Source organism: Schistocerca nitens, chromosome 4, assembly GCF_023898315.1.
Source record: "Schistocerca nitens isolate TAMUIC-IGC-003100 chromosome 4, iqSchNite1.1, whole genome shotgun sequence".
Classification (NCBI taxonomy): Eukaryota; Metazoa; Arthropoda; class Insecta; order Orthoptera; family Acrididae; genus Schistocerca; species Schistocerca nitens.
The window spans coordinates 753,243,249-753,257,391 of record NC_064617.1 but is presented as its reverse complement, the minus strand read 5'-3'; the positions used below and the strand labels follow the sequence as shown (position 1 = coordinate 753,257,391).

Sequence of the window (14,143 nt, the reverse complement as noted above, 5' to 3'; positions counted from 1 at the left end):
CTGTTGTTTCTTGGTGCTCTGCCATGCACTGTTGATTCCTCTTCTTCATGATTACCCTGCTATTCGTTCCCAGCCCAGTTCCAGATCATTGCTCCCTTTCGATGTGTTTCAGTTCCATTCTGGCTGAAGTGGTTGGAGATAGCAGTCAAGTGTGTGAGAGGTGGGTTTGCTTGTGTGAATGTGTGTGTGTGTAAATTTTTGTTTTTCTTTTCAGAAAAGGTTTTGGCCAAAAGCTTATTTGTAGCAATCTTTCCATTGTGCTTGTCTGTTGCTCAATGTGTCATCTTTACGGTGAGTATCAATCAATCCTTTTTATAATGTTTTTGATATTCCAACCTGGACCTTCTACTGTTTAGTTATGCAAAATGGTTTGAAGTAGGTCATGATGGGCAGGTCAGTTTGTATTTGTTTAAATCAGAGGAACTCACTCAGTGTACAGTCAGTTTGCTTCTTATGTTTATGTTCAAAATACTGCACCAACAAACATTTCTGCAAGGCGACTATTCAGTATGGTTGGTGAGATGTAATTTCATGTATTACCTATTGCAACATCAAACCAAGGTCACAAGCAACAGGGCAGAATGAAATTAATTATTACTACAACTCTAAGTGCCTCTACAGAAAGTTTATGGAAGATGTTCAAGAGTGTGCAAACAGCAGCGCCATCAGCCTCATTGCTTTTGAATAAAATCTTCAAATACAAGGGTTGCACACAAATATGGAAATATTACATGAAATGCAAGCCTGAACATAAATTTCGATGCTAGTCGGGTGCTTCTGTAACCAAGATAGTCAAAGAGTTTGGTGTTTCAGGAGGCACTGTATTGAAGATTTATACCACAAACCGGGAAAGTGAAAAAACATCATCTGCTGTCACAAGGCTGATGAAAGTGCGTGCTGAGTGATCCTGATGGACCATCATCAAAGAGGGCTGCGATGAAAAATACGATGGTGACAACTGCAAAAAGCCACTGCTGAATTGAATCACACTCGGAACAACATAAAGGGAGCCCCACAAGCTGGGAACTGAAAGGCAAGCTGGAAATCCAAAACCACTAATCAGTGATACAGATGACTGTAATGTCTTGTTTCACCCTGTTTCCAACTTCTGTTCTAGTTTACATTCCAAGAGTGAAACATGGCAGAGGTTCCGTGATAATTCGGTAGTCATTCTGGTTTCCATGGGCCCCACACCTACTCTGCAAGGTCACATTAATGCCAAGGATTGTGTGACCATATTGGCTGATCCGGTCCATGCCATGAATCAATATTTGTTCCCTAATGGTGATATTGTGTTAGAAAACAACAGGGCCTTCTGTTCACACAGCTCGTATCATCCTGGACTGGTATTGTGAGCATGAGGAGAAATTGTTGCATCTCTGCTAGTCACCACCGTCACCAGATCTCAATATGAGCGTCTCTAGTGTACTTCAGTGAAAAGGGTGTGTGATAGCTATCAACTTCCATCATCGTTACCTGGACTTGTCACTATTTTGCAGGAAGAATGGTATAAAATTCCCTTGAAAGCCATACAGGACCTGCATTTATCCATTCTGAGACAATTGGAAGCTATTTTGAATGCCAATGGTTTTTCTACTCTGTATTAGGCATGGTAATATGTTGTGTTTTTAGTGTTTCCATAATCCTCGACCACATACGTCTGGAAGAGACTGGCACTCATTCCTTCACTGGTTTAATGCATGATCCCATTTCAAGTTAAACACTTTCTATAACTCACTCAGCTTGAAAGAAAGTCATTTATAAATCTTTACGAGCTAGGGGGCAGCACCAGCATGAAATACACTGGAGATTGCACATGTATTTCCGCGGTGCCACACAAAGCCTGACTTGAGCACTGAATGGGACATTCATTAAATTTTGTGTCATTGGTCACGTGCTACTCGACGGAAATAACTATTGGTTCCATATAATAAACCAGAACTACAACCACGCATAAAAAGCAGAAAACAACTGCACTAAAAGAGTATGTCACATTGCGCAAAATGTATATGCTACTATTTAAGAAAAGAAGCCTGAAGAAGAATCTGTAGAACATATATGATGTAATAACTGATATGAAAACATGTTATTACCCAATACACAGTTTTTTACTAAAATTAGTCTCAGTCTTGAAGCATCTCAAGAGTTTCTACCTGGGAGATTTAAGGTAGACCACCACACAAATCCTGTCACAGGGAAGGCAAATAGCAGAATTCACATGTATTATAAGAATGCTAAAGAAGTTTAATTCACCTATGAACGAGATCACTTGCAAAATCCCAGCCAATCAATTCCTGAATACGTTTTGTCAAATACAGCACTTCACAAAACTGTTTTAATGGTAGACATAGAAAGATTCAAAATAGAGCCGCACACTTCATCACACATTTGCTTAGCCAGTGTGAGTTTGTTGCAAAAATGCTACAAAAACTGCAATGGGAGATGCTTCAAGACAGACTATGTGAAGCACAGAGAATTTTTCTTACAAAATTCTGAGAGCACCTATTCCAGGAGGAGTCCAGACACATACTATTTCCTCCAACATACATCTCACATAATGACTACAATGTAACAGCTACAGAAATCATTCTTCCATGTACAATGGAGGGATAGAGTGGTGGAGGGGGTGGGGGTTGGGTATGGTATTGGTACACTACGTACTCTCTGCCAAACTTAATACAGAAGAAGAACAGATGTAGACGTAGATATGGAGGCAGATATAATAGTTAAATTAACACCTTGAGAGACAGGAGTGACAGCAGTACACTCATCAGGATTAATTGAAAGAGCACGAAAATGCAGTTTGCTTGTCAGGAAAACAGAAAGACGGTAAATAGAAAATTGTACAGAAAAGTTGTACAATCCAGGACACACACTTACATCTCCTATCCTGTGTTTAAGTTTCAAAATTGTGAAAAGTAGTCTGAACGTGCATCAAAATGAATATGTAACAGTCAATTCCTACTCGATCAGTAGAGGCTACCTTGCAAAAAGTAACAGATCATCAATTCTATGAAAAGTGCAGGTTATTGTTTTGTAAGTATGAAGCTCTCAAAGCTCTTTGTGTGATGGCTAATAAGTATAAATACATCATCATTTTGAATGCCTTCTAACAAGACACCAAATTGTTTATCTTATATTGCATGACTGATCCAAATTAGAGCCTTAAGAGCAAATTAAACATGAAACGTTTATACACATCTCCAAGTGATATTTTTATTGCAACTAAAATCTGTATATAAGGCAAACTATAATGTGACAGGTCACAGAAAAAGAGATCATCCTTCACCTTGTATCATAAGTGATGAAACCTGGCACAGCAGGTAACAGAAATCAACTAAACCATCTGATAAAATGGTTGTATGGAAGAGCATAAATGCAAGAGGAAGGAAGGAAGGAAGGAACAAGGATTAGGGTTTAACATCCCATTGAAATTGCGGTCATTATGGATAGGTCACAATCTCTGACTCCTTCAAGGATGCGGAAGGAAATTGCCCATGCTCTTTCAAAGGAAGTATCTCACCATTTGCTTCGAGTGAATCAGGGAAATATAGGAAATCTAAATATGGATGGCCGCTGTACCACCTTGCTCAGCATAAATAAATGAAAGAGTGAAAGACCCATCTGACTGCTCACAAAAACAAAGTTGTATTGTAGGCATAGATGTTCACAAATGTGGGGCATACAAATAAATGCTAAAATAAGTAAGTGCTCTTTGGACCACAGAGTTGCATAAATTACAGACACAGCAAGATGACAGGTGGGTGAAGATGTACTTAAAAATAAAAGGTAAAATCACTTTTTCAGTGTACTACTGAAATGAATTTTTTTAAGGGAATGGATTACAACAGCATCAATAAAATTCATATGATAAATCTAAAATATTTATTGTGAAATCATGCAGACACCACGATCTTAAACATACCGCCCTACTATTTTCATGATCTTCTGAAGTATCATCATATAAATCCACATTTTTTTTGTTATTTTGTGATAGTGTTTTGACTATTTTGGCCAGTTTCTTCCTCTGCTTCAGGGTACGTGGGGGTTTCCCGAGAAAATCTGCAATATTAATGAAACAATAATGTTACTTAAAAAGAAGAGACTTGATTATAAGATAGAGCCACAAAAGCTGTAGACAGTGCATAAATATATTATAAAAAAAGGATAAACAAAGAAGACATTAATGCCTGTCATCAACTGCCCTGTCTCTTATTAAATCCAATTCATTTCACATTTCCTGTCAATAATTTCTTGACTGTCATAATACTTTCAATAATTTTTTCTACTCTAACAGGTGAACAAGGAAAATCATAGCTGATAAAATTGAGCATTTTTGTTACTGAATGAGGTTAGTTGTTGAAGATGTTGAAGTAGAATAGAACGTCTAGTATGAAGAGACAGAAGAAGGCAAGAAGGAAATTTGTTCTGGTACAAACAGAAGCAGCATTAAAGTTATTCATTAGCACACTGTAGACACCATCAATCAAAAATATCTGCAAATATGCATTATGGAAGACATCCAGTAATGTTACTACATTTCCTTCACCTTCAGTACACTCCATCCAGCACCGCAAACAGCTTTCAGACTCTGAGCGCAAATATGGACAGATTTGTTTTGTAGATCACCTGGCTGCACTCTAGCTGTAGCAGAGGCTACCCATGCTCAGATAATGTAAACCAATGAGATCAGTTGCAGTACCACAAGAAAGGAGCTATTGTCACTGTTGCATCACTAACCACAACAGCTGGCAGTTGGAGAATAATGAGACCAACAGCGAACTTCCTGGAGACAACGTTCCAAGGTAAAACCTGACTTCATAGACAATGCTGACCCAGCATCCTCACCATAACTGACAACAATAGATGCTATGGGTGGCATCTATAACAGAAAAGAGATTTCATACAAGGAAGCTTCTCAGGAGACCCTACAGGGCTGCCTTCTTACAGGAGCTGACTGCTTGTGGTCTAATTTCCCTGATGACATTTCGATGGATACAAACATATAGACTCAGCATCACACTCAAACTACAGACACCCATACACTTGTCAAAGCAGTCATCACCAGGATGCTTCCAGCCAGTGACTACCATAGTGGGGAGAGGTTTGGAATTTGGCAATACTATTGATTGCTACTCTGAGTCAGAGATGCTGTTGAACTGGTGAGGGCTACCAACATAAGCATGTCAATGTACCAACCATGACACCACCAACATCCGACAGTCAGCTTCATGTGACCTGCTACCTCCCACACTGACATCAGTATGTGAAGCTGTCACCAAGTAATAGCCTTTGTAGATGCTAATACTTTGAAATCTGCCACTCTGTTCTTTTCCTTGTCAGTCCATGTAAACCATGATTTTCACCTAATGTTTTCTATGGACTGATATTGTTGTTGCTACTTTCATATTTTGGCTGTCTACATGAACTTTCTTCAGTACCTAGTTGGCTTATATCACAATATTTCTTGACATCAAGGTTGGGAGTTGAAGTTATCTTTCAAACTGTAAAATTGCATGTGAATTATTAAAAAGAGGGGGGGGATTACTATAAAATACTATATAAAAACATATCAAAATAAGTGTCGGATGTCAGTAGATAGGGTGGGGGAGAAAAAGAGAAGATTGTAAATTACTGAGAACCATGACAGTGACAGAATTCGGGTATGAACTGCCACATGGAAAAGCCAGTACCATATTTTAAGGGTCTAGTACTCAAAATTAATATAAAAATGTCCAATGTTTGATTTAAAATTCCTACTGTCTTAAAAATGGCCATATATTCGATGATGCGGGAAACCTATCTCTATCTGGCAACATTGGATTCAACAGGCAGCAGCAGTGCACCAGTGCGAAGGGCGTGAGTTTTGGGGATTTACAAGCTTGCTCACACTCTCTCCCTCCTGCCACACCATCATCACAAACCCAGAACACTGTCTAGCCTGTGACCCATCATTGCAGTCTACGATGCCAGTGAAATTGAATTAAAAGTGATCTGTGGCATTGGTAACAGTACAATATTTTTTTTTTAGTAGCTAGTTTCGTAATAGAAATAAATAAAAGGTATTCACATGGTGCGGGTTATAAATTGTAAGTAATAGCATATGCAGAAGAACATGGAAAGATAGCAGCTGAGTGGTATTTCGGCCCTCCACCAACAGAAAAAACAATTTGTGCCTGGCAGTCTAGTAAAAAAAAGAAGATGAGGAAGACTAAATGTGCAAACAGAGGACTGAATGCAAAATGGCCGAAACCAGAAGATGACATATTGAAATGGAGTCATGGACACTGGCAAAATGATTCAAATACACACTTGTAAGTGAGCACTACAGTGGAACTTAACAGACTTTAAGAGTGGAGTTGATTGGTGCTAAGTTTATGAGGAGTCATGGACTTAGCGTATAAACAAAACCTACATATCTCAGATAATGCCACAAGAGTATGAAAAGAAAATATCTTTCCATTGCTTTATTATTCAACATTGAAAGAAAACCAGTGTGGAACTAAGCCAAATAGCATACATGGATGAAACTCCTCTGACATTTGATGTGCTGAGTAACGAAACTATTAGCATGAAAGATGCTAAAACTGTAACTATAAAAGCAAGTGGATGTGAAAAAATACACTACACTGATGGTACTAAACTTAAACAAATGATCATTTTCAAACACAAAACAATGCGAAAATCCTCTGAAGTAGCACAAGGTGATATTGTCCACATACATGATAAGGGTTGGATGGACAAGGCTGGTATGGAATTGTGGACTAACAGACTGTGGGAGAAAAGGAAAGGTGCTTTATTGAAGAGTTCTCTTCTTATGCTTGATTAGTTTAGTAGTCATTTAAAAAAATTCTGTGAAAGAGAAATTGAGACAGAGAAACACACAGCTTATTGTTAATCTGGGAGGACCTACTTCAAATTTGCTACCTCTTGAAGTCTCAATAAATAAACCATTTAAGGTGTGTATGGGAGAGAATAAGAACAAATGGATGATGGATGAACCCCCAAAATGAATTCACGACTGAAGGGAGCTTTAAAATTACCTACAATCAAACAAGTGTGTCAATGGATAAAACAGTCATCGACTAGAGTGAGAGAAGTTGTTATTGCTAAATCTTTCAAGAAGTGCAGCATAAGTAACACTCTCGATGGCAGTGAAGACCATCTTATTTATGAAGAGGAAAATCATGATGAAAATGATGATGAAGAAGAAGAAGAGGAAAGTTCAGAAGATGATTTTCAGTGATTTTAAAGGCCAGTTCACTTTTATACACTAAGAACTCTTTTTTTTTTGTCTGGCTTTGCAATCTAATGATAAAAATGGTTAAAATGTTATTAAAAAAACTGCTCAAAAATTAAGGTGCTTTTTATGAAGGGCATTGGAAAAGTCCATGCAAAAAAAGAAACTACTTACGCATTTGGGGTAAATCGTATTTATTTTTTGACATAGTCTCCTTTTAGACTTATACACTTCGTCCAACACTGTTCTAATTTGTTGATCCCTTCCGAATAATAGGAACTTCCAAGTCTGTAAAATAGCTATTAGTTGCTGCAATGACCTCCTCATTTGAATAAAATCTTTGTTCTGCCAGCCATTTCTTCAAATTGGGGTACAAATAGTAGTCCGAGGGAACCAAGTCAGGAGAATAGAGGGGATGCAAAATGAGTTGGAATCCTATTTCCATTAATTTTGCAACCACAACTGCTGAGGTGTGTGCTGGTGCATTGTCGTGATGGAAAAGGACTTTTTTGTGGTCCAATTGCTGGCATTTTTCTTGCAGCTCGGTTTTCAAACGGTCCAATAACAATGAATAATATGCACCTGTAATACCATGTTTCATCCACAGTGACGAAACGATGCTTAAAGTCCTGCGGATTCTTCCTGAACAGCTGCAAACCATCTTTGCAACACTTCACACGCTTCTGCTTTTGGTCAAGTGTGAGCAATCACGGAACCCATCTTGCAGATAGCTTTCTCATGTCCAAATGTTATGCAAAATATTATGTACCCATTCATTTGAGAAGCCCACAGCACTAGCAATCTCACACTCCTTAACTCTTCTGTCATCCATCACCATATCATGGATTTTATCAATGATTTCTGGAGTCGTAACCTCCACAGGGTGTCCAGAACGTTCAGCACCACTTGCGCCCATATGGCCACTCCGAAAATTTTGAAACCACTCATAAACTGTTCTAATCGAAGGTGCAGTGTCACCATAATGTTTATCAAGCTTCTCTTTAGTCTCCTGAGGTTTTCTGCGTTTCATAAAGTAATATTTAATCACCACAGGAAATTCTTCTTCGTCCATATTTTGATAATCACTAGACTTCCTTGATTCACATGAATGCCAAACACAAAGAAATTGACCAATATGTCTGAAACTTGGTGTGCAATCTTTCCAAAGATGCTACTAACTAAACATGACCTCGATACATGCCGGTGGTGCCATCTCTCGGACTTTGCACAGACTTTTCAAACGCCCCTCGTATAGTCTGTGAAACATGGTATGTAATGATGAGTCACATCCTGCCTTCAGAGTTTGAAAGAGTATATTATACAAGATTCTACCAAGAGAAACATTGCAGTAGGCTCTCAGAGGATCACGGACCTATAAGCCATAGAAAAGATCCACATATAACAAGACTGCATAATGCTGGTTTCAAAAAATAATTTTTCGATAAAGCTCATTGTCTTGAGTGCACACTGTGGTACAGTATTTAATGCACAAACTTAAACTATTGGCTGAAGTCCATATAGTGCTATTTTTTTTTACTGAACATTTGTTAGGATATGAATGGCAGTCGAAGACATTGAAGTACAAGCATCTATTAGTATGTCTTTCAAATCTTTTACTTTAATCTCTGAACTTTGTTTGAGAGTCCATAGACCTAGCAGAGAATTTCTTACAAATAGACAAACAGAACGCTAAAAATAGAGAATGTTTTAATCACTGTCATTAAAATGTTTTTGTTTAGACTTAAGAATCCAAAATATAAATGTTAGTGCAGATACACTTGTGCCCAAAATTAAAATAACAAATGGAAATTTTGCAAGGTTGCATTTATTTTGCCACAAAATAGTGTAAACAGGTCATAGTAAAGTAGAAACAATTTAAGAATGCGTAATGTAAACAATTGCAACATGTATAATTGTAGACAAAACTGTTCTTCATTTTTTCCAACTTAACGGATTTGCACACACATTCCAACTACTGGTTAATTTACTCAATATGGATTGTGACCACCTCTAGCAGCAATACAGGCCTGATAATGATGGGGCATGCTGTGAATGATATCAGTCTCAAGTTGAGGCAATAATGCTCATTCTCCTGCAGAGCTGCTCGCAGTCTTGGAGAGCAGTTGGTGGATGCTGATGTGATGCAAGACGTCTCCATAGTGAATCCCAGACAAGCTGTAAGGGATTCAAATTGGGAGAGTGAACAGGCCAACCATTCATGCAATACCTTCCGTTTTCAAGAAAACATCAATCAGCCATCTCTATGGGGTCAAGCATTATCGTCCATCAATATGAAGTGTGGGCACAAAGCACCCCGCAACAACTGCAGATGAGGTCCCAAGATCTTGTCATGATACCCGACAGCAATTAATCCTTGCCAATTAACCCATACAATTTCATGAAGAGGGGTTCGAGTGGTAAACATAATCCCTGCCACCATCATTAGGGATCCTCCTCGATATTGGTCTCTTTCCGTAATATTTGGGTCCCAAAATCATGTTCCATGTTCCCTCCAGATGTGAATCCATGGAGAATCACTCTCCAGACTAAACTGGGACTCATCTATGACAGCAACAGGGCCCACTGTTTGACAGTCCAGATGGCATGATGAGACTACCATCTAGATGTTCCCTTCTGTGAAGACGCGTCAGAGATGGAGATACAGCAGGTCACCGACACTCTGCCAAACTCTTCCTCACATCGTTTGCCTTGATACAACACATCCAGCGGCTGCTGTGAGCTCACATGCCAGTTGCCGTGCACTACTAAGGTGCTACTATTGCGCCCTTACAGCCAAATAATAGTCCTCTCTCCTGTCACATGTGGTCAGCCCTACCCTTGTCTTCAGGATACAGTTTCGGTTTCTATAAACTGTTAGCACATCTGGAAAACAAAAGAACACTTCACATTAAGCCACTGAGACAAATCAGTTTGCTACTGTCCTGCTTCTGTTCTTTCTATGGCCTTCCACCACTTAGCGTCTGGTAGATACCTTCTCTGTGCCATGTAAGGTTGAGCCAGATAGTAGGGGATTCTGTCTTTAATTTATTTCAAAAGGTTTATTTAATTCTCTTGTTATGGTCGAGCATTAGCCGGTAGCTTCAGCTGCCTGTAATTTTGTCTTCCCATGATCTGGCAGCAGCAAGTCAGCATCGAGGTGGGCAATCTCGATCACGCACCTCCCTCGTGTGTTGACAAGGTAACGCTGCTTAGGCAAAGCTGACCGAGCTAAGCTTCAGAACTTTCCGAGCCGCCCCACGGTTTTCTCGGCTCCTAGCCAATCAGGTCGGAGGAAATTGCGTGGCCGTGGTGGAGGTACCCTGCTGCCTGTCGGCCGAAAATGCTCTCTCTGCCGCGCGTCCTGTGGCAGTGAACATTATCTTCTCTTCCCGGTGTTGCGATGCCAAGGACTTTGTTTCTGTAGATGCCACGTCATCCGGACTTGTCCAAATGGCAGCCATCACTTTTCTTTAACTTCATCTAAGTTTGCTGTGAACTATGTTCACTACGTCTTGGCTCATCCTCGCCTCCCCAGGCCTGACTCATGTTGCCCATTTGAATTCGCATCTGTTCATATTTCTGCCAATAAATGGCCTCATTTCCAAAAAAAGGTGTCAGAATAATTTTTTTCAACATATTCGCCCACCGCCTTAGTCACTCCTGACAGACCCATTCCTGCACAGCCATACTGCAGCGTCTGATTTATAATTTTTTTCAACATATTCGCCCACCGCCTTAGCCACTCCTAACAGAGCCAATCCTTCACAGCCATACTGCAGCATCTGTAACTGTTTACAAAGCGATTGTGGCTGTGGGCCTACCTGGAAAACACTGCCTTGTTTCATAGGTGCCCTATCACTGTTGGCACAGTTGTCAGTTGACCGGAATGCCATCTTCCATGCAGAACACGATCGTAAGGACATCTGTTTGACAGTTTGTGTGATTTTACTGTGAATTGGAGACAGGTCGGGGAAATAACAGTTTGTTGATTTAATTTTGGACACCAGTGTATATTTTACATCCTATAACATGTAGTTATGATACTGAATCAATCATCTTACCTGTAAAATCATAGCCCATATCACTTGTTTTCATATTTTTAGTTTTCTTGGTGGTGTGCTTACTATTTTTGTCATTGGTGGAATCTTTACTATCTTTGCCTAGTACTGGAACTGTAGTATTTGGCTTTAAATTTCCTTTACTGATTTTATTAATTGAGTGGATACTATGAGAAACTTCATTCTTACCAACACCATCACTCTTGTTCTTGTACATTATGGCATTAGAACTTTCTTTTTGTGCATTGATTTGTTTGTTTCCACTCTTCAGAACTCTCCTTTCTGAATTTGTAAAATGAATTGGGTTTTCAAATTGATTTTCTGGACAGTTATTGCCATCTAAAGGATCACTATTCACAACTTTGTCTGTGTCAGGTATAGATGGCTGCCGTTCTTTTTTACTTTTCTTTACGTTTCTGTAAACTAAATCTTTCTTTCGTGTTGAGTTGACTGCATTTTTTACGCTTTTTGGTGGTACTGCCTCCGGCTTGTTCAACATCTCACATTTTTTCTTGTCACCTGCACTTTGCACTCTGTCACTTTTCACAGCCTGTAAAAATAATTAAACAATTCAAAAAATGCAAATCAACTTAATTCAAATGCAAATCAGTCACCTACATTACATCACCACAAATAACAATACATATAAAACATTTTAAAATAAATTAAAAATACAGATGAGAAAAGCTTTTATTTCAATAATCTTTTAATTGCTACAGGCGAAGACAATCTATCACACACATGGGGTGTTAAGCAGCCTGTAGATACATAATAGCTACAGACACTAATAATGCAGGAGCAATCAAAAATGGTGTCTGGCCATCATACACAGCCCCAATTTCTGTTAGAAATGTCCTCTGGCTGCCTCTACCCTCTTGTCCCATTTGCTTTTTGCTCATTTATCCCAGCAGACCCCACTGATATTCTAGTTGGGAGACACATTCAGACCTTTCACATGTGTGTAAATAGGAAATACTTTCTTCGACATTCTGCATGTCAGCACTCTTGCACCACGTATGTAACAGTCATGCATAAAATAATGTATTACCTGCCCTTTTGCGTAATAGGTATTTTCACACTAATATTTACAGAGATCAGGAAGATCACCTTTTTGAGAGATGAAAGAGGAAAGGTGTGGCGAGAGAGTATCGTGACGAATTAATGATAATTTATCACCAGGAGCAGTATTCAAATTCATTTATCATTATTAACCTGCTGTTAAAACATTTTCGTTTGGCATCCTGGATCAGCAGCATATGAATAGCACCCCCCCCCCCCCCCCCCCCATCAGCAGCATATGAATAGCACACCCCACCCCCACTACTCCATTACGCTTGTGAATCCGTTTTGTCACCTTCATATCCTAAGAAGTTGGTGCAGTGTGTAAATCTCATTTCAAGCTAATTTTATTGTTTTAGCACTTCTTGTCATTGAGCTCCATGTTGTTTTGCTAATTAATGTACTATGCAGCATGCAGAGAAAAAGATTTAATCAATTACAAAAGTGAAAAACTTTGTGCATGTCTGCATTTTTTTATGATTGTCAGACAACACTACAACAGTAAGTTCCACAAGGAGAGTGACACATTGTCGGCACACACGCTTCTCCTTTTATGATAGCAGAGGCTGGAATTGAACTAGCACTAAAGTGATTCACTGATTTAATTTTTTCATGTCATTCAGAGCTCAATTTTTTGGTTACTCTATATGATTTCCTTCCGGAGATCATTTTCTTGATACAAAACTTTATATTATTCATAATATACAAAATCAATCCATGAGTGTTCAGGTTTTCCACTCATTGCTACATTATTGTCACTTCATTAGTTTTCCTATAGTTTCCTGCTTCACCTGACATAATTTTTAAGTTCCTATGTGACAACATAATTAGATTGTTTACTGGGTGGCACGGAATAATTTTTTAACTGGGTGTTCTTTATGGGGGCTCTGAAATGCTATATGTTTACAATACAAGACTCCATGTAGACTCTCTCCCTTTCTAGATCAGAAGTACATAATATCTTAACAACTCGTGAAGTTTTGGGCTGACTCATGTTGCAGATACTTTCTGTATTGCTAAAACATTAATCTTAAGGTTACCATAGCATGTGATTAATTCATTTGGATCAGAATGGAATTTAAGTTTGTAGCACTCTTCATATGGGTTTTTTTTTTCTTTTCCATGATAAATCATAGATAATCATAAGTGAGAACATAATAATCAACAATATATTTACCTACAAGTCTGAAATATGGTTTATAGTTAAGGAAGTCATTAAGCCAAAGATGTAAAGCATTTTTATCCAGACAAAATTCTTATTACTGATTTTTTGAAAGGGAGGGAAAAATGTGTGCATTTGAGGTTCAACATCAACAGGGACACAGGAAAATATGAAATACACGTTCTTACGGGGTTAGGAGTTCCCATCAGAGAGCCTTGCTCCAGGCACATTCCCATTGGTAATCTCACCTGAGTGTATGAACAGTGTTTTATCGGGAGAGAACTGAAAGCTACAGCAAAAGGTCCAGGCTGAGACCCTTGGAGCTGGCGATCGGCCGAGGCTACACATTGGGAACTACACCAAAAGCAAAAACCATCAACACAGTGCAACTGCCACCACTGGTCTGACAGATGTGACTAGCCTAATAATAGCAATGAGGAAGAATGTCACACTCAGCATGGAGCCCTGAAGGGCACTGTTCTCTTAGAACTGTGGGGAGCCGAGTGATATACCAACCCTAACATGAATAAACCAACAAAAATTCAATATGGAGCACCAGTTATGGAGAGTAAGTAAATCCCACACAGTGTCATATACCTTATGTAGGTAAAAAGACAACTGCAA

At 38.9% G+C, this 14,143-nt stretch overlaps 1 protein-coding gene across 4 annotated transcripts in view; it reads right to left on the bottom strand.

The window, feature by feature from the left end:
* Positions 1-14,143, bottom strand: part of LOC126253029 (uncharacterized) — a 344,974-nt gene that overhangs the window by 41,323 nt on the left and 289,508 nt on the right. For all 4 annotated transcript variants that reach the window (XM_049954093.1, XM_049954094.1, XM_049954095.1 and 1 more), the window contains 2 exons: positions 11,302-11,848; positions 3,926-4,062 (listed from right to left, as the gene is read on the bottom strand). In XM_049954093.1, the coding sequence (XP_049810050.1) occupies positions 3,926-4,062; positions 11,302-11,848 (684 nt within the window). The remainder of the gene's footprint in view (positions 1-3,925; positions 4,063-11,301; positions 11,849-14,143) is intronic.